Here is a 21036-nt window from a genome sequence, read left to right as displayed (position 1 = left end):
GGCAAAGTTGACCAAGGATGCATTAGAACTCAGAATGTAAAGGTAGATGAAATACCGCTAAGTATTTCGCCCGGTGTGCTAACGATTCTGCCAGCTCACTGCCATAATAATATTAATAATAATAATAATAATAATAATAATTCAAAGGGATGGAGTTAGTCCTTTAAAATGATGTTAATACTAATGATAATTATAGGACTGATAGTAATTGTAACCAAGCAGTTATATACACTATCCTACTTTTAGTAGCTCCTGATGTAACAAGCATCACTAAAAATTTAGGTTAGAAGTTTTCTAAACTATATATATATATATATATATATATATATATATATATATATATATGTATGTATATATATATATATGCATGTATATATATATATATATATATATATATATATATATATATTTATATATATATATATATATATATATATATATATATATATATATATATATATATATATGTATGTATGTATATATATATATATATATATATGTATGTATATATATATATATATATATATATGTATGTATATATATATATATATATATATATATATAAAGCAAAAGAAGAGTAAAACAGTTAACAAGGTGTGTACATTTAACAGACACCACATAATACACACGTGTAATTTTGCTGAGTACACAAAATAAAGTGCGTTGGTCAAAAATACAATGTGATGAAAAAAGGGAAAAAAAGGCAGATAAAAAGGAAAGAAATTTTTTTTTTTCATTTTTGAGAATTTCATTCAATCTTCTATTTATGCCACCATCATAAATACCTTGAAATACTAATCTTTGTTTGGAATAATTTTTTCAGAGATTTTTCATATGAAATATTTAAATGGAAAGAATAACAAAATGAATGAGATAAGTGGGGAGTAAATAAAATGAGAAAAAAATAATGAAAAAGAATAAGAGACAATGAATACATTCAAATTAATGAGAGACAGAAAGAAAGAGAAAGAACACAAAAAAATATAGTGAGAAAGACAGAATGAGAAATAATGAGGCTTATGTGAGAAAGAGAAAGAGAGAGGGCAAAATCCATGCAGAAGAGAATGGTGGCAACATTGCTGGTAAAACTGGTTATATGACCTTTTCAGAATGTCACTTCAGACAGCCATACATACAATAGCAACACCGTACAAATTATTGAACATCATTTATGTAACTTTTTTTTTTTTTAAATGTAGGTTAATGCATATAAGTATATGTATGTCTGTGTGTGTATGGTTTTTGCAATTGGGAGGAGTGGGGCACAATGCACAAAGCAGTGTCTGTATATTATTTATTAGCTGTGAAGCTATTGACTGTGACTCAAAAGCTTAGAGTTTCATTTCAAAGAACTTGTCAAACTAAATAGAATTTAAACCAACTATCACATGTATAGTAAAAACATTTAATCTTTCAGAAAGATCATCATTTAATGTCCACCTCTCCATGCTTGCATACGTTGGACAGATTTGAAGAGTCAGATTTTCAACAGCCAGCAAAAAAAAGAACAAAAAATTCCATTAAATAATTACACACATCAATCATAAAGAAGATTTTTAAAAAACTGTTGCATGATGTGAGAATATCGCTTTGTTTTCTTTCTTTTTTGTGTGAAAGATTTTTTTCAGATTGAGTCTAAAAGCTGTTTAGTTTGAAATGTTCTGTTATGAAACTAAACCTTTGAGTAATTTATGACTCTAGATCTCTGAATCACTTAGTTTCACAGATGATATATTACACATACATGCGCGCGCACACACACACTAGCACTAACAGGCTATCTTAAAGATAACATTTTGACAGTGATGTGTGCTTGATATATTCAGATTATTTAGTATATTTTTGCATAGGAGAAAGGGTAAATGACAGGGGAAGGGTGAAGAATCAATAATGAAGATTCTGCTTAAGCTAGAAATATTTATGGTTAATGTTTAGCCTCAAGTCAGCTATGATTGAGCATACTTATGATGAAAGAGTTCCATCTGTAGCTATACATCCTTTTGTATAGACACATTCCCTAACATCTTTTTTGAATATCTATATACACATATATGCAGGCCTCTGTTGTTCGAAGGTGAGCAGATATTTGTACACAGAAACTTCCTCTCCAGAGTACAAGTTCAAGCAATGTTTATATAAGACTGTCAATTCATTTCTCTAAACTGACCAAAGCCTTGTGAATGGGTTTGGTAGATGAAAGCTAAAGGAAGCCAGTCATATACATATGTGCATATATATATACATATATATATATATACATATATATATATATACATATATATACATATATATATATATATATATATATATATATATATATATATATATATATATATATAGGTTGAAAAGAACACATGATTTAATATTTAAAAGGAAAATAAGACAAGGTAGAAAATGCTAAAATAATTTTATCATGAAGAACATTTTAGTACCAGTTTCAGTCTTTGCGACTTTTCAACTTAGAGTAAAGCATAAAAAACAATTAAATTGTGGAAAAATTAAATTAAATGTCTTTTTTTAAATATTTCCATAGTTTCAAATGCAAGGGACATTTTCCTTTTTTCTGTCTGTCTCTTTTTTACTCATGTAAAAGGAGATGAAGTAAGTATTACAAGTTTGATATCAGTTACAATTGCTTCAGTACCATTCTGCTTCAAACTACAATGCACATAAATAACTATGATTACACATTATGTGGTACTGTCCTTTACAGAGCCCTACAATATGTAATAAAACAGAAAGGGTTAACACAACAATAGATATGTTGATATACAAGCAGCACTCAAATGTGCTTTTGTCTGTCTGCAGTAACAGGAGTAAGGAATTGTAGTCAAGAAGATACTTCTACAATAGAGTATGGAGCAGCAATAACCTTCTATAGCTTGCGTTTGACATTTACTCATTCAAATGATGTTTAGAAAGACATATACTATACTTCTATGAAGCAACTTACAATTGTTTGGTAGTAATTGATCCTGGTATTCAAATTTACTCCCATAATATGCTATTATTATGATAATTATCCTTTTAATTTCCTTGTTACAAATAATGTTTTGAACTTTAATCTTTCATTCATAGAACATTTTTTATTCTTTTCATTAATGACTTAGAGGAGGAAAAGCAGTCCTTTTCAGGCTTCTACGAATAGTGGGACGAAGAGAGAAATTTAATGCGAGACTGGTGACCTAAGCTGAATACATGTAAAAGAGTGGACTTTACTAAAGACATCCAAGAGCTAAGTGGGGGTGTTAATCTAGTTTTATCTATGTTAAGCAAGTTGTTGGCCATATCAGTTGGGATGCATGTGTGCATGTAGTAGTGAGGTAGATTGACGTCAAGTAATGCTACCTTGCACACCTGAGCTCCTTCTCAAATAGGGCCTCTAAACAATCTACTTCACAAGCCATCTGCATACACCACGTCAAGCCCCAGGGTATATCTTATACCCTATTCTGGTTCATAATTTGTAGTGGAACCCTATACAACACTAACCTTTTCATTTATGAATTATGTTATTGAGGACCATATCATGCCAAAATAAGACCTCTTAATTGATTCTCTAATGTAATCTTCTCTTGCAGACACAAATTCTGTAGCACCTTTGCTCTTATGTAAAGTTATAATTTATCTTCAGCTTACTGTACTTGTATTATCTTCCACTTTCTCCCATGCCTCTATGTCTATTGCTTCTGAGTTTCTTAACAGCTTTATCATCAGAGATTGACAACTTTGACCCCTGCAAGGTGAACTGACTACAATTCCCTTCGGCTAGCAATTAATTTTATCTTATTTATATCTGGTCTTTGTTTGGCTGTTCTTCATGTTGTCTTGTCTCTTAACTACCCCCTCTCTCTCATTATTTCCATCAGCTTCCGCTAATCTCTATTCCTCTCTTTTCTCTTTAAACCTTTATATCTATAAACAATACTAAATGACTGATACCTAGCATTCTACTCTTGAAAAGATAAGCCAAATTTACTGAACAATTTCATCTAGACTTGTCACTGGACACACACCTATGACATGATGCACATATCACCTATGAATATGGTTCTTACATAATTTTGGTGGTTGAAATAAGACCTTGCATAATTGAAGAAAGAAAAGGAAAACAATGCTTTCATTACATAATGTTCTTTCATTGCATAAATTTTTTCTTCATTTCATGATCTGTTTTTTGTGCTCCATGGTATAGGTGCTTGCATGCTTGTATATATTAAACAGTTCTTGTAGTTTCTGATGATTAAAATGCCTTTTGTACAATGTAATTGCTATAGACACACATGTATACACAAAGCTTTGCTATTTTCAAGCAATTTCTTTGTAGGCAAAATATAAAATGCTAATTGCAAAAGTGTACATATCCTAAGGAGATTTTACAGAAATAATCAGAAATAAATGGCACAGGAAGGTGCATATTGCCCTTTCAACAAGTATGTATATGTGAATATATGTACTTATTTACATATATATCAAAGCATTTAGTGGATTTATGTGTACACATGAAAACATCTCTATATCTATCTGTCTCTAGCTATGTATCCATCTATCTAGCTATCCATCTATATTTCATGCACGGTGTAAAAGAATCTTTTTTTTTTTTTTAAAGTAGAAGGAAATTGTAGTAAAACAAAAACAACAGCTGTTGATTTATATGTCTCTCCAGATAGCTGATAATTCCTCAATTTAACAGTGTTTGCAATGACTTTGGCATTTAACATAAATGATATATAGAGAAAAAGGAGAGAGAAATACTGGAACAAAATTATGTGTATTTGAAATTATTGTATCATTTCAATAGATAAATACTACTATCTTAAATGGTGCCACCAGGAACATGTCCAACAGAAGAATCCTTTAAATGTCAGAAAAAAGAAAATATGTATATAAGTATGTCTATCAGGCTGAGTAAAAAGTAAGCAACATTTTGAAACATGAAATTCATCACAATATATTTCGATACAGTGGAAATTTTATTCATCAAAGTAAGTACCGTTACAAACATCACATTTTTGCCAACAAGTTTGTTTATTCCAGTAACATAAAAATCTGGAGTTCTAGCATCCACTAGAAAGGTGCTTCACTTCAATTTATAGAAATATCAAGCAGATGAGAAATAAACATCCCACTAAATATGATGCTAATCTACACAGGTTATTTTCTCAGAAGACATTATCTATTCTCTATAGTTAGGGTTCAAACGAGGTAAAATAATGAGAACTAAGCACCTAGAAACAACAAGCATCTACAATGGATTTAAATTCCTGATTCATAATCCAATATTCAAATTAAGTACCTTACACTTTTTTTGTGTGTCTTAGTCAGGAGAAAGGGCATATGTCTAATGATTGAATTTAGTAAAAAAATTAAAAGAACAGTTTTAGCGTAGAATTAATCTTGGAGGATATATCTCAAGTCTTTGGGAAAATTGTACAGATAATATAAAGATTGGTTACAGAGACTAATGGTCTTTCATTAACTCCCATTATTCCCCCACTGTTGAGAGTTTAACAACAAACAGCATTCAGTTGCAAGTATAACTGCTTACAGTAATTAGCTGCTCTATCTTGGAAACAATATCTACAGATGATATGAACCCCTGATTCATGATTCCCAATCCAATATTCAAATATATTAACTTTTTTATTGTTTTGTAGTTCTTTAAAGAGAGTAGTAAGGCTATGACATTTAAGAACTTTTAACAATGGAAAAAAGAACCCACAACTGATAGGTTGCTACAACACGAAGTAATACATCTAACTATCTGTTGAGTGTGCCTTAGCCCAGAGATTAAGCTAGCCTAAATGCTTGCAATTTCATCAATTTCTTCCATCAACAAACATCACCATGGTCAACAAATGTCACTTATTTTCTTCATTTCTACACAACCACAAATATTATTTATTGTTATTGATATCTTTTCTTTAAATAAACAAAGGGTTACATTCTCAAGATGCGTATGTGTGTGTAAATATAGATATATAGATGATATGTTCAAGTGCGAGTATGAAAGTAAAAAAGGCAGATTAAACGAAAATAGGTGTGAGAAGTGTATTTACACAGAAGGTTGCAAATACAAATAAACAAAAGAAATAATGTAGTAATCTTATCTTTACAGCTGTTTTGGGTGAACAATAATTGTGTGTCTGTGTGTGCGACATATGTTTGTGTATGACATGTTTGTTCAGGTTACACAGTGTGACCTGCACAGTCTGTGACCCAAGCAAGCAAGCATGAAAATGTAGATCTTAAAATGATGATGATAGGTGTTTGATAGGTGTTTTTTTATGTTTGTGTGTGCATGTGTATGTGGTGTATATGTACATGCTTGTTTGGGCTTCAATACTTACACTGTAGTTTTATATTAAAAGAGGAAATAAAATATAAAAATAAATAAAAACTCAAAGAACAGAAAACTCCATGCATTTCAAAAACAAAAAAAAATGCCCTCCTCCAAAAAAGAAACACCCTCCCACACAAACACACACACACACACACACACTCACACAAAGGAGAATGCAAAAATGCAACTTCAATAGAAGGGAATCTTATAACATGCTTGTTGATGTGGTGGGGTGAAGTAGGAGATGGTCTGTTAGTAAATAAATATGTTACCCTCCCTATCTGTAGGTATCATAGATAAGTGGATGAATATGCCAAAATTACAGATTTGGAATATTACATGCAAACACACAAAGAGGCAGACATAGAAACATGTACAAACACAGAAATATATCAAACATATACACATGTATACACTTATTTCCTGAACTACTTTTTATAAGAGACATATTTATAATTAAAATATATATTTATAAGCAACAATAAATGAAGTAGCAGCAAAAGTAAGTGTGTATGTGTGTGAGAGAGAGAGAGAGAGAGAGAGAGAGAGAGAGAGAGAGAGAGAGAGAGAGAGAGAGAGAGTGGGAGAGTTTGTGCATTGTCATGTGTGCATGTATATGTGTGTCATAAAATGTACCACTCCCCTTCTAAATATAAAAGCAATATCTTCTTTCACACAATTTAAACAAAAAAAAAAAATCCGAATAATTTGGTAGCTAAATATAAACAGTTATGTATGTCAGCTATGTAGGGAAAGGGTTAAACCAGCAGATTAGCTAGCTAACTAGATGGACAGATGGAGAGGTAGACAGACAGGTAGAGGGTAGACACAAGTAGATGGACACTTGGAAAGGTAGATGAATACAGACAGACAGGTAGATGGATAGACAGATAGTGAGGTAGCTAGATAGCTTGGCAAACAGACAGCTAGAGGGATAGCCAGCTCCTTTGCGAGACAAACAGGTAGAGACATACTTAAATATAAATAGATGAATAGTACATATATATATATACAGAGAGAAATGGATAGATGGATGAATGGACAGGAAGATGAAGAAACAGAGAGAATTTTTTTTTTAACCCATAAAAGAAATATATGTAAAAAAAAAAAAAGACATTAAACCAATGCTCAAGATCAGCAATATATATATATATATATATATATATATATATATATATATATATATATATAAATATATATATATATATACATGTCCATGGTAAAGTAGTGATAGTAAAAGAAGGACAAACATTTTCAGTTAACTTATGCTTTTCTCAGAGAAATTTGGAAAGCTTTGTGAGAGATGAAGCAAAAATATAAAGGTAAATAAATTTTTAAAAAAACCCATAAAACAAAAACAATGCCTAATCTCACCTGGATTCTTCACAAAGGCTAGATTGTCAAATAAAATAAAAGTATCAAAAAAAAAAAAGTTTGTCATTAATTAGGGAAATAGCAAGATAGTATTGATCAATTTATAACTAAGAGGTACATACTGGTCAGTGGTGGGCATACAACTGTGTGCAGATTAAAAAAGTGAAGATTGTTGTGAGAAGATGATTTTTCAGTGCAATATAAAATTATATTATCAACACAGACATAATCAAAGATAAACACGTGTATTTAAAGTGTTTTAAATGAATATATCTTTTACTTTTATTTTTCACTTAGTTGGGACAATATCTTTAAGGGTTTAGATGAGCAAATCAGCCCCTGTACTTAGTTTTTTTTTTTAAGTCTAGGACTTGGTTTTTTTTGCCAAACCATTAAGTTTTGGTGCCCTCAAGTATATGTAAATGGTTCAAAATGTAAACAAAAATATTTCAAAATGTAAACAATAATAAACCATAAAATAAATTTTTATTTTTTAAAATGAAACAAAATTCACAGTAAGATGGAAAATAATGTTTATTTTTGTATACTTCCACTTTATTTATATTTGAAAAGTTTTTTTTTTTTTTTTTTTAGTTGCAAAGTATTCAATGATATCGTTAAAATTAATTTTACATAAAACTTCTGCTCCTATACTTAGTAGAGAGATAAAGCATTACAAATATTTTAGCAAGTTCAAAGTGATTTCTGTAGTGCCGTAAATCATTTTCATTTCTGTGGTGCCCCCATGCCTTGATGCCCTTAGCACGTACTTATTTTGCTTAATGGGTTAATCCAGTGCTAACTTTCAGCTTAAATAAGTATGCAATACTCAACTGTGTTATGAAATGGTGCCGAGTTCTTTATTTGAATTTATGTGTTGTTTTAGAGAACAAATGTGTTATACATAACCATACATATACTTGCTTGTTTGGAAGTGCAAGCAAGAGAAAAACTATTTAATAAGAGAAGTTGATGAGTCACTGTCACAACTCAGAGTTGCTAGTGACAGAAGGTTCAACTGATGAAATGTCAACCCTTTATCATGTGAAGGATTGCATATCACAAGAAACTGAGCAGTGACAGAATGACCAGCTTCTGAATTTATGTGTGTGTGTGTACACAAAGAAAGGAAAAGACAAATATTTATAAACATACACAAATGTGTGTACGAAATACATGCATGTGTATGTGAATATACACACAAACACACACACACACACACACATCCAGTTATGTATATACTTATTCTGATTTAAGTTGAAAAGTCATATACATATATATACATATACACATACATACACAGACACACACATGTATATTTATACATGTGGTTGGTGTATTCAATAGTTGATGTTTTGTGTAATATAAACTAATATATGACATATGCCCATATACACTTCAGATACTAGATCAAATATTTCTCACCAAGTCACATGCTAATCCAACTGGAGGAATCCCTCTTTCAACTCCACAACACCATCTAGTTGGTGCTAGTGTTGTTTTAAAAATTTACTTTTGTTGCCACACTAAGTCTGTAGGCACTTAATTTGCCCAATCCTGAAAGGGTGAATGATGTCAATAAGATTTGAACTCAGGGCAACGACCTGAAATGAGTACCACAAAGTATTCTGATAACTTACACTCCACTATTAATTGATCATGTTGCTGTCATTATTAAACTGGTATTTAGATGGAATTTTAATGGATTAAAAATGGATCATATGTCAATTGAAATTTTAAGTGGATTGAAAACTGAAACATACCATATATTAAGCTTCTCTTGAGGGTGCAAAGTATTGCATGGCTTGAGCACAAGGCCCAAGAGGAGATTAATGGCCATATTTCATCTGTATCTACTATTATTGCTGAATAAGCTTTGATGATTGTTGCAACAAAGCTGAATACCAGGCTATATCAAGTGTTATATTTTGGAAACTTTTGAACACTAATAGTGAACAAGGGTCACACAAGCATATTGATGCTATTGGCAGAGAGACAACAAAACAAACTGAGGACCTACTGAAATTAATAGCAACCAGAGATTCCTAACATGGCATGGCAAAATGCATCCTTTTAAATAGGAGTAATACAAGAGGGTGTGTATTATTGTTGTGTGTATCTAAGTGAATTAACTATAATTGATATATAATACACAGTCTCATGTATAAGAGATGGGTGTGTATAACAGTGAGTCTACAACAATTAAACATACAAACACATGCAAAATATAAAGTTTATTTAATTATCAAAGTTTCAAATGACATGACAGATGTACAATGTAGACCAGGTGGGTTTCACCTGATCTAAGTGCAGGAATGAAATTTACTTAGGGCGTGCAAACCCTGTGCTGCATCTCGGAATATATATATATATGTATGTGTGTATATATATATATATATATATATATATATATATATATATATATATATATATATATATTGTGCATCATTAATTTTTTTTACAAACAAGGTCAATCTTTTTTAATCTTAATATCAAACCAAACACAGGTATAACAATAATAATTATTATGATATTTGTGTATCAATTAAATCAGGTAAATCTAATAATGGTAAAGTAATGCTTAAAATCAGCCCAGAAATGTTTCTACCCTTGTTCATTCTAATGAAGTTTTGCAAGAAAATGTTCAAAATGTTTTCATCGCTTACCCAAAATTTTAGAGGGTACACTTGCATCCCCTGCACTCCTTCTTCCCGAGCCTATGGGCTCTACCTGTTACTGATATTATCTATTTCAGTGGAATTTGTCCCTGTCAGGTGAATGACTAAACTGCATTGCCAAAAGAGAGGTACCAATATGATGTCACAGCTAAATTCAAGAACCTCTATAGTGCATTAGTTGGGGCCTGAACTAAGCCTGGACCATGGGACATCTTCCCTCAGGTTATGAATTTTTGATGGATGAAATATATGCTTACAAATAATTGAGTGTGTAACATTAGAATCAAAAGCTATCTATTGATGGATGTTAGCAAACATCCATCAATATCAATTAATACTAGATGTGCAGATTGATCAGTATTAAATTTCAGCCAATAACATCTGTTAGTGTTCTCCCAACCTCCATCCTTTCTTTAAGTTCAGTTTGGTCTTGAAGAGTAACAGCAAGAGTTTTCTTTTTAAAGCCAAAATACGAAGGTATTGAAAATGAATTGTATCAACCATCTCAAACATTCATAATGTTATAATGTAAAAACAAAAATATGGAAAGAATAAGAGGAAAACTATATTGTATTTAAATAGATGCTATAAGGAGTGTGTGTGTGTGTGTGTGTGTGTGTGTGTGTGTGTGTGTGTGTAAAGGAGAAGAAGAGAGATTTGTACACAAATTCATTTAATGTACGAGTATCCAGACCAATGAGTGTAATGATTTTGTTGGTTTCTTTATACTCCTTTATATCAGGTCATTAAGAATGAAATGTCCAATTTTGAACTAAAGTTTATTTTACTTTATCTCAGCAAAAAGCAATGCAGTTAATCAAAGTATGCACTTAAATTATCAACACAATTTTGCCTTTTTATTGGTAGTTTATGCCAGCAATGTAGATTTCTGGAGAGCAAGAGGTGATGAAATCACTAAAGGCTTTTTTGCATCTTCTTCAGATTTGAAGTTTTTTCCTGGCAAAAAGTTGTCTATTACCTGGAAAACATGATAGTCTGTTGGTGCAAGGTTTGGTGAATATGTTGGGTGACAGTACTTGAACGACAGTTCAGTTCCTGTAACTTAAGTAGTGTTCTTTGACACAAAAGCAGAACAGTATGTGTCATATTCAGAAGTACAACACAACAAAATGTCATAATAAAGTTAGTGCTCAGTATTCCACTACCTTGACCTCACAGAAACTCTGCTTTATATTCATTTATTTATTTTCTAAAAGGAAGCAAGTAATACTGACATCATCAAGGTTGGTCTGACAGTCAGTGTTAATTTGTTAGTAAAGGACTCACACAAAGACATACTGGAAAAATTATGCATAATATATATATATATATATATATATATATATATATATATATAAGCAATGTTAATTCTCTAAATGAAGTATTAACAGTAACTGCACGATAAAGTGTAGTATATTGCCACTTAAGTGTGGCTGACCCCTAGGGGTGGATGTTACTGTTGCTTTTAGCCCCAGGAGGACATCTCCTCCAGCTGGCTTATCGACACACGACTGTGTCCTGTTTGCACACACATACATATATACACACACATACATATATATATATATTCCGAGATGCAGCACAGAGTTTTATACACACACACACACACACACACACACAAGCACACACAGAAGGTGCGATGGGTAAATTGTCGCCATTCTATATTTTTAATTTCTCACATGTGCATCATTAATTTGTTTTTGATTTTGTTGACTACACAGTATAGCAGGGTCAGTTGGGCAGTGTTTGTGAGAAAAAACAATACCATGATGATTTTCACTGTCAGAAATTTGGAAAAGACATGCTGTACTGCTTGGCATTTGCACCAGAAGTTCCAGTATGGACATTTCAGAGTGTTTGAGTATCATTCTGGGGACAGTGCAATCTGTGGACATGTACCGAGAGTGATACTCTGGGAATTATTGAAAAACGAATGGAACAATATTACTCCATCATTTTGCAAGAGATTAATTCAGTCTTGTGGTAAGAGATGTCAGGAGGTCATTGATAGTAAAGAGATGTTCACAAAATATTAATAGTAAGAGTTAGATATATCTAAATATGTGTAAAATATCTAGTCTCAACGTTTTGTTAATCTTCTATAATAATACACTTGTTCTTAATGACCCTTATATTATGGCCACTACTGTATTTAAAGATAATTTTATGTAATTTTGGTAAATATTTCTATCTATCTATCTATCTATCATATATATATAAATATATATATATATATATATATACAGAACATGAAGATGGATGAAACGGTGCAAAGCATTTTGCCTGGCATGTTAACGATTCTGCCAGCTCCCTACTCCTTGTTACTTTCTAATGCCATAGAAATAACACAAAATACTGCAACAAAATCGTGTAGAAGCTAAATTCTCAGAGAGTTGATCTAAATGTGTTTCAATCCATTTCTGGTTAATGGCAATCCAATCTCTTTGGTTAGATATCGAAACTCCAGCCAAATTGATATCTCCCATAATCAGTGTGATGAATAGTTAATGTCAATGGGAGATGGTAGGAAGACTTAGCTGAACAAATTGAATAACTATCAAAATGCAGTCAAATTTGGAAGATGTGAAATGCCTGTCTTTCCTCATGAGAGGGAAAAATAACAATTAAGAAATTAAGAGGCAAAGGCTCTATTTTATAAGAATACAGATTTCTTAGATACAGTGCTGGATTAAGACTGTAACATAACACATTTGGTCCCTAGGCCTTATTTAACTCTACTATATTCAAACAATCAATCAATAAACCTTTATATCATTATTTTTGCTGACCTTTGACCCCAGATCAGCCCTGATCCAACAGACCTCTGATTGCAAATGTTTTAACTGTAACAATCCTATTCTTTTTTTTTTAGACACTGAATCTAAGAGTAGATTATTAAAATGTATCTAATTATTTTAGCTTGTGGGATGTGATTAGGAAAGTATTTAAGTGCTATTTCAACTACATTGAGCTTCCTTTGCTAGTTCATCCTTTCTTTTTGGTGAAGCATACTATCTTAACGCTTAGCACAGAAAACGTGGTCCTCATTCCACAGATGTCAGGGAGTTTGTTGATAAAAATTTGGATATTGTTTTATTTATACACGACTATATAGAAGTTTCATTACATGTTTGTTACACTTGCACAGCAAGGACAAAGAATTGGGCTGAATCAATGAGTGCAGGAGTGAAAGGAGGAATCAGAAATGATAAATATATATATGAAATAAGAGGTTATAGAATAATAAATACAATATATAAACTTATTACATTCATGAAATGGCAAAGAAATAGAAAGAGAAACACAAAGTAAAACAAACTTCCCATAATTATAACAATATCTCAATGCGATGGGCATAAAGCTTGAGATTTATTGAGGAAGGAATTTTAGTTTTGTTGAATTGTGTCTGTTCTGCAATGCTGGCGCAGCCACCAAAGAGAGAGAAAGACATGATTGAATAATGTTTTCAATCAGTGTCGTAGTCATTCATGGTTACCTTGTCTCTAATATGGACAGATGATTTAAGACTCCAAACACATGTCTCTCCATTTTGAAGATGCCAGAAGGTTTACTGAAGATTTTGTTGCTTGATTGAGGAGGTTCAGCTAATACGAAATCTAGACCTTCATATTGGCTTGGCTTCCATACTAGTTGGAGGAAGAAATATAACACTCATGGATATGTTTTTTGAAAAGTGTGAAAAATGTTTGCTTATATTCTTGGGAAAAGGTATGAACATCATACATTCTTATCTTCCTCATAAATCTAAAACTTCTTGTTCATGTAACTAATAGAAAATAGGTTTTAAAAAATGATATTATTACAATAACAAAAACTGTTTAGTATTTCACACGCACAAAGATTTGATTAAGAATAAAGGAAACATATGCAAAAGGAACACAAACATTGTTTCTTTTTTCTTTTAGTAGAAATGTTAAGAAATGGAAAGTTAAATTAAAGAATGACAAGGGAAGGCAAAAAATAGCAATATTTACCTCTTGAACAATTCTTCCAGTTCACTTCTCCTAGTGAGAAGATGATAGAATTTCACAAATTCTTCACTATCCAAAGTTTGCTTACCATGACGGTTGACAGTTTTGTCTGTGTTAGCTTCCTTTAAAAGAAAAAAAAAAAAAATTATAGCCTTGTGCCTTTGTTAGAAACAATTATTAAAATTATTTATAGTCATACAATACTGATTCTGTAACCACTTTAATTATGCTCCCTATTGAACCACAACCTAAGGGCTTGGATGAGAAGCACTCTTGCACTATTTTCTATTAAAGTCGTTTTATGCTATTCATATCTGTCCTTACTTTATATTGCCAACTGACTGGATAATTCTCATTGAACCAAGTAAAAAGGTTTTCAGTACAGCACTCACTCACAGATTGCACTCAAATTATTCATCACAGTTCCAAGGTCCCAATGATAATTTGCAGTATCATGACCTTGTTAATATCTTTATTCCAATGTTTGAGAATTTCATTTTCCAAGATTCTATAATACTCTAATTTTTCTTTCTTCTTTTTCTCAACTCTGGTATCAAAAGGGTGCATCCAGACATACTTTCTTTTTCTCATAACAACAACAAAATCCAACTTGTGCTCTGTTCTATTTTCAGTATGTGTAGGAAAATCCCATATCTTCATATTATTGTCTTCAAGAGCTTTCATTTCTGTTCCCACAAAAATAGTCAATGCTCCTTTTTGCATATCAAAAAAAAAAAAAAAAAAAAAATTGAACCTCTTAAAAAAATTCCGTTGAATTATTGCAGCAATTTTCTGAAGCCTGTACTTTTTATAATCATCTTGAGTTAACTGTGGGCATCTTATATGATGTGAGTTATAGCCTCATGTATATCACTGCATATTCTATGTTTGAGTTTGACTCAACTATGATTTTGTTTTTTAACCATTAGTTTCTCAATACAATTTATCTTTAGCCATTTGCCGGTCCTGTTTATCACATGGGCATATTTCTCTGGCATCCAGGCATCATATATGATGTACATTCCCAATTTTTTCAACCACCATAGTAATTTGGTACTTATGAAAGAAAAGATTTATATTAATTACTCAGAACATGAAACAGGGACTAACTAAAAGTCTGAAAACACGCATTAATGTTTAGCACAAACTTATGAGATTCTTTGGACAGGTAAAGGATTAAAGTCTGTTCCTCTGCTGCTAACTTTGCACCAAATTACAGATAGTTCTTTACTATCAGAAATGCAATGAGCCAGTGATTTACGTATTGGATTCTTGTAACTAATAACACTTTTGTTCACATGTTATGAAACAAAATATATTTATTAATAAATGAAGTATAAAAAAAAAGAAATTTAAAAAAATGAAATAAATGCAAAAGAAATTACATTGAAAATCTGCAAAATGTATTTCTTCTTCATGCGTGCATTAAGGGTCTTCAGTAATTTAACCAGTTCATCGAAATCCACTTCACCATCAGAATTTTTGTCAGCACTTAGAAAAGCATCTCTGATCCATGTGAAAAAATTGGTTAAGGAACTTATATGTTTTTGGTTAATATTACAATAACACTGCGTAACACAATTTTTGTCCTTGGGTAGTAACTGTTATTTCCTACTTGCTTACCCCTAGAAAGTTGGGAAGCAAGCTTCTTAACGACACAACCACACCTTGTTTCAAGTGTGTGTGTGTATTAATTTGATGAGTAACAAGGCGAGTTGATCAAATGACTAAATACTCATTGTCAAAACTAACAAAGAATCTATAAATTTTATTTAGTTTACAGCAGCAGAGTTTATTGAATGCAAACAAACACACAGACAAGCATACACACACATACATGCACAGAAAACAGAGAATACACACACATACATGCACAGAAAACAGAGAATACACACACATACATGCACAGAAAACAGAGAATACACATGAACTTCAGTTTACAAAATAGATGCATTTTTTTAATGCATATTGTTACTTAACCCCAGGTCAACTCTGATCAAGTAACCTTAGCATCTGTTTTCCATGCTGGCATAGGTTGGACAACTTAACATGAACTGGCAAGGCTAGGGGCCACACCAGATGCCATAGTCAGTTTTGGCTTGGTCTCTATGGCTGGATGTCCTTCCTAATGCCAACCACTATTTTTCCGTACCTATCACTATAGGTGGGTATCTATCATAGATGGGTTCATCATCAGAATCGTTTTAACCTTTACTTTTTTTATTTTGCATGGTTTGGATGGAATTTGATGAGGTGCATTTTTTACAGCTGGATGCTCTTGATGCCAACCCTCCAAGTAAGATAATATTTCTTCATGACCAGACATATCTTGGATGACTGGAAATGAAGGACACTATGTGTATGATGGTAACACTTGCTTACATCTATCATGTGATGCCAGAAAAGGAGACAGTAACGCACACACACACAAAATGCTACATGTATGTATACATACATAAATGCAATGGGTTTCTTTCAGTTTCTGTCTATCAAATCCACTCACAAGGCTTTGGTCGGCCTGGGGCTCTAGTTGAAAAAAACTGCCCAAGATGTCACACAGTAGGACTGAAACTGAAACCATGTGGTTAGGAAAAAAAAAGTTCTTACTACACAGCCATGCTTGCGAATATAAAACTATCAACCATCAGTGAAACAAAAGTTGTACCTAATGATCTCATTTATGACAGAAACAAAAGATTTAGTTGACTATTATGTTGCTAAAGAATCATTAGAAACAACATTTAATAAAGCAATTTATAAAAAAAAAAACAGGAACAAAGGATATCTGTCATATTCTCTCTCTTGTTGGGCAGATTTTTCAGAGGCAATCACATGACGAAGTCCTCGTACCCACATGTCTCTAAGATTTTCATTCGGACTCATCAGTGTGACAAGATTATGGCGTGCACCAACCACAATACTAAAACATTGCTCTTTCTGGAAAAAAAGATATAAAACAAGAAATATAAGCTAAATACACAGCAATAAAATATAAATCCAACATAAAACTAAAAGGAAATGATCAAGAATTGTGTGCATGCACACATACCTGCATATATGAAAATATGCACAGAGACTGGAACATGTATATACCTAAAAAGATACCCATACATGCACACTCAGATAGATATATAATGAGAGAGAGAAACACACAGAGCGAGAAGCATACATCCACAAACAAAGATAGACAGACATACATACAAATACACACATACCAGTACAGACATGCAGTTACATGAAAAAAGAGAAGAGCACCACATACTGACACTTGCAGACAGCTAAAGACAGACTTATGCACAACAGGAACACACACAGATAGACATACACATTTGCATACACACACACGTTTACTCACACAAGTGAATATATATGCACAGACAAATAAACACACACCAATGCAGACATTCAGCTACAAAATAAAGAGAGAGAGGTGGAGAGAGAGGACTAGATCTATATTCAGACACACACACACACAGACAGATATAGACATACAGACAGACATGCACATGGGCATACACACTCAATAGAAACTTGCATTCTGAATACTTTCTTTTCCAAGCAATGTAGAACAAGAAAATTTGTAATTATATGAGTGAGTGAAGGTGATCAATACAATAATTCAGTCTAATAAATTAATCAATAACATGAATCGATACAATAAGTTACTACAATAAATCAATATATAGCAATATATTTTACTGCTAGGATGGTGGATCAGTAGAATTGTTAATGATGAATAAGGTGCCTTGTGCTATTTTGTTACAGCATTTTATGCCATGAGTTCAAACTGAACCAATATCAAATTTAGTTCCCAGCCTTTTGAAGGCTGGGAGAATGGATGTCAGTAAAATAGTACACTAAAATAAAATAGTACATTAGGACACTAGTGAAATGCTAGTGTTATTGACTGAATCCCTTCCCTCAAACTTGAGGCGGTGTGGTAAAAAGTTTGCTTCTAAACCACATGGTTCTGGGTTCAGTGCTATTGCATGGCACCTTGGGCAAGTATTTTTTACTCTAGCCTTGGGCCAACCAAAGCCTTGTGACTGGATTTGGTAGACAGAAACTGAAAGAAACCTGGTGTGTTTATGCACAAACACACACACATACATGCACGCACACCAGCATGAAACAGACATTAAATGAAGATGATGAAATTCACGTATTTCAGTTGGTATTCAATACTTTCAGCTTAAACAAATATATAATAGCTTACTATGTTATGTACAGGTATTGAGTTCTTTATTAAAATTTATGTTTTGTTCTAGTGAACAAATACATTATTATATATACCTCAACCCATACACAGTCTTGTTTGTTTGGAGGCACAAGCAAGAAAAAAAAAATAGGACTTAGAGAATTTGATGACTCACTGTCATGATTCAAAGCTGTTAGTAATAAGAAATAGTCCCACTGATAAAATAACAACCCTCCCTTTGTTAACCATTTCCTGCCAGTAATATCTTCACAGTAGTAATACATCATGCAAAAGTGCAAGTCATATGTGCTTCTCTAGTACTCTCCCAGTAGACAGTGCTACATATCAAATGTGAAATAGTAACAATTTTAACAATTAAAACAAAGTTGTGAGGAACCAAATTTCAGAGGCTTATAGTGATGGTTGTTACAAACTATGTTATAATGCTGAGCTAGAGTAAGTAAAAACAACATCATCATCATCACTGTTTTAATGTCCACTTTTCTATGCCTGATTTGTTCCACAGAGATCACTGAAGCAGATTTTCTACAGCTGGATGCTTTCCAGGTCACCAAACTTTACTTGTTTCCTTGGCCAGATATGGAGAATATTGGAAATGAAAGACACTGCTTGTATGACAGGGATACTCATTTCCAACTGTCACATGATGTCAAAATGAAGAAATGCAAACACTCACAAACATATATATATATATATATATATATATATATATATATATACACAGTGCCCCTGGACTGGTTCTTGTGCGGGTGGCACATGAGATGCACCATTTTGAGTGTGGCCGTTGCCAGTACCGCCTGACTGGCTCCCGTAGGATTTTCGAGCGAGATCATTGCCAGTGCCCCTGGACTGGCTTGTGCGGGTGGCACATAAAAGACACCATTTCGAGCGTGGCCGTTTTCATGCGGGTGACACGTAAAAGCACCCACTACACTCTCTGAGTGGTTGGCGTTAGGAAGGGCATCCAGCTGTAGAAACTCTGCCAAATTAGACTGGAGCCTGGTGTTGCCATCCGGTTTCACCAGTCCTCAGTCAAATCGTCCAACCCATGCTAGCATAGAAAGCGGACATTAAACGATGATGATGATGATGATGATACACACATACAGTGAAGCAACTGTTGCTGATCCCTTAATTATGTTTATATATACAGTACATATATATGATGAAATTCCTTTAGATTTTGTGTACCAAATCTACTCACAAGGCTTTGTTTGGGTTCTAGTAGAAGTCAGTAACTTAAGGTGCCATGCAGTGGGAAGCAGGGAGCAAACTTGTTAACCATACAGCTACATCTGGGTCTACATGATTTCAAACTAACTTAATCTTTGTTTTCTGAGTGTATATTAAGAAAATTTACCATTTTTAGTGTGCGAGTGGCACTCACCTGGCTTTACTAGAATATAACCACCAACCAAATTCACAAGTAAAAGAGATTACCTCTTTTTTCACAATAGCCAGGTAAAAAAAAAGTAAAATAAAAAAGGTATTGAAAGAGAAGATAATAGATTGAACATGTTATAAGATTCTTACGTTTAGGTTTCGAAATCTTTTCGTATGGCAGTTCTCTCCCAATCGAATTTCAATTATGTTGTGTAGAGCAACTGTAAAAAAGACAGAGAAGGAAAATATTACTACCATTTGTATTGTTCTGGTCATTGAGTTGCTTAGTAAGGTTGCTTTATAAATATTATGTGAACAGTAGCATTTTGAAAACAAAAGTTTAATATTTGATTTCATAAATATGTGTATTTGTGAAATTGATAAAATAAATATAATTTGCAATGAAAATTTTCAGTTCATTTTGACTAAAAATACCTGCAACTTCACGTAAAACCTTTTACCAAGGTCTGCCTGCAGTTAGCATCTCTCACTGTCACTCAAACTCACTCTATTTGCTGCTTTAGTTTCCCTCTACCTGTGTGACCAGCATGAAACACGTTGCACTTTATTACATTGTATAAGGTACACACACACAAATAGAATGAAGTTTTATGTTCATATTCATCTAAAAATAAAAACTGGTGTTATGTTGTGTCTCTTCACACCCTGTAACTTAGTGATTGACATACAGAGACCAATAAAATAAGTACTCCATAAGTTTTCTATCTCAGATTAGTCTTTTTAATGTCTAATATCAGTACCTTTTAAGTATTTTTAATAGAATTGTAACAGAATTAAGAAAGCAAAAAAGGAAGGACACATTAGACAATGTTGTTCTAGATATACAACATCTGAAAAGACAAGCTTGTCATGTCATATACAGAAAGCCTTTTTTGATTATAGTTCTGTTTGATTGTAGTTGACCTAGAGCTAAAGAATAACAACTAGACTAGAATAATTAACAATGGTTTGCACCAGTATAAATCAGTTTCAAAATCTAAACAAATCCAGTGTATGTTAGTGTGTTGGTGTTACATAATAAAGACC

General features: G+C 32.5%; 1 protein-coding gene across 6 annotated transcripts in view; it reads right to left on the bottom strand.

Annotated features, from left to right (window-relative positions):
* LOC106880478 (1-phosphatidylinositol 4,5-bisphosphate phosphodiesterase delta-4) overlaps positions 1-21036 on the bottom strand; it is a 142682-nt gene that overhangs the window by 52941 nt on the left and 68705 nt on the right. For 3 of the 6 annotated variants that reach the window (XM_089361686.1, XM_089361687.1, XM_089361685.1), the window contains exons 3-7: positions 20140-20210; positions 17173-17324; positions 15773-15902; positions 14391-14509; positions 7718-7735 (exon numbers count right to left, since the gene is read on the bottom strand). In XM_089361686.1, coding sequence (XP_089217812.1) covers positions 7718-7735; positions 14391-14509; positions 15773-15902; positions 17173-17324; positions 20140-20210 — 490 coding nt within the window. Of the gene's footprint in view, positions 1-7717; positions 7736-14390; positions 14510-15772; positions 15903-17172; positions 17358-17436; positions 17876-20139; positions 20211-21036 lie in introns of those variants that run through there. The other 3 variants (XM_089361688.1, XM_089361689.1, XM_089361690.1) reach the window with 2 other exon arrangements.

Source organism: Octopus bimaculoides, chromosome 13, assembly GCF_046866305.1.
Source record: "Octopus bimaculoides isolate indiv1 chromosome 13, ASM4686630v1, whole genome shotgun sequence".
Classification (NCBI taxonomy): Eukaryota; Metazoa; Mollusca; class Cephalopoda; order Octopoda; family Octopodidae; genus Octopus; species Octopus bimaculoides.
The sequence above is the reverse complement of the archived record's forward strand: the minus strand, read 5'-3'. Positions and strand labels throughout refer to the sequence as shown.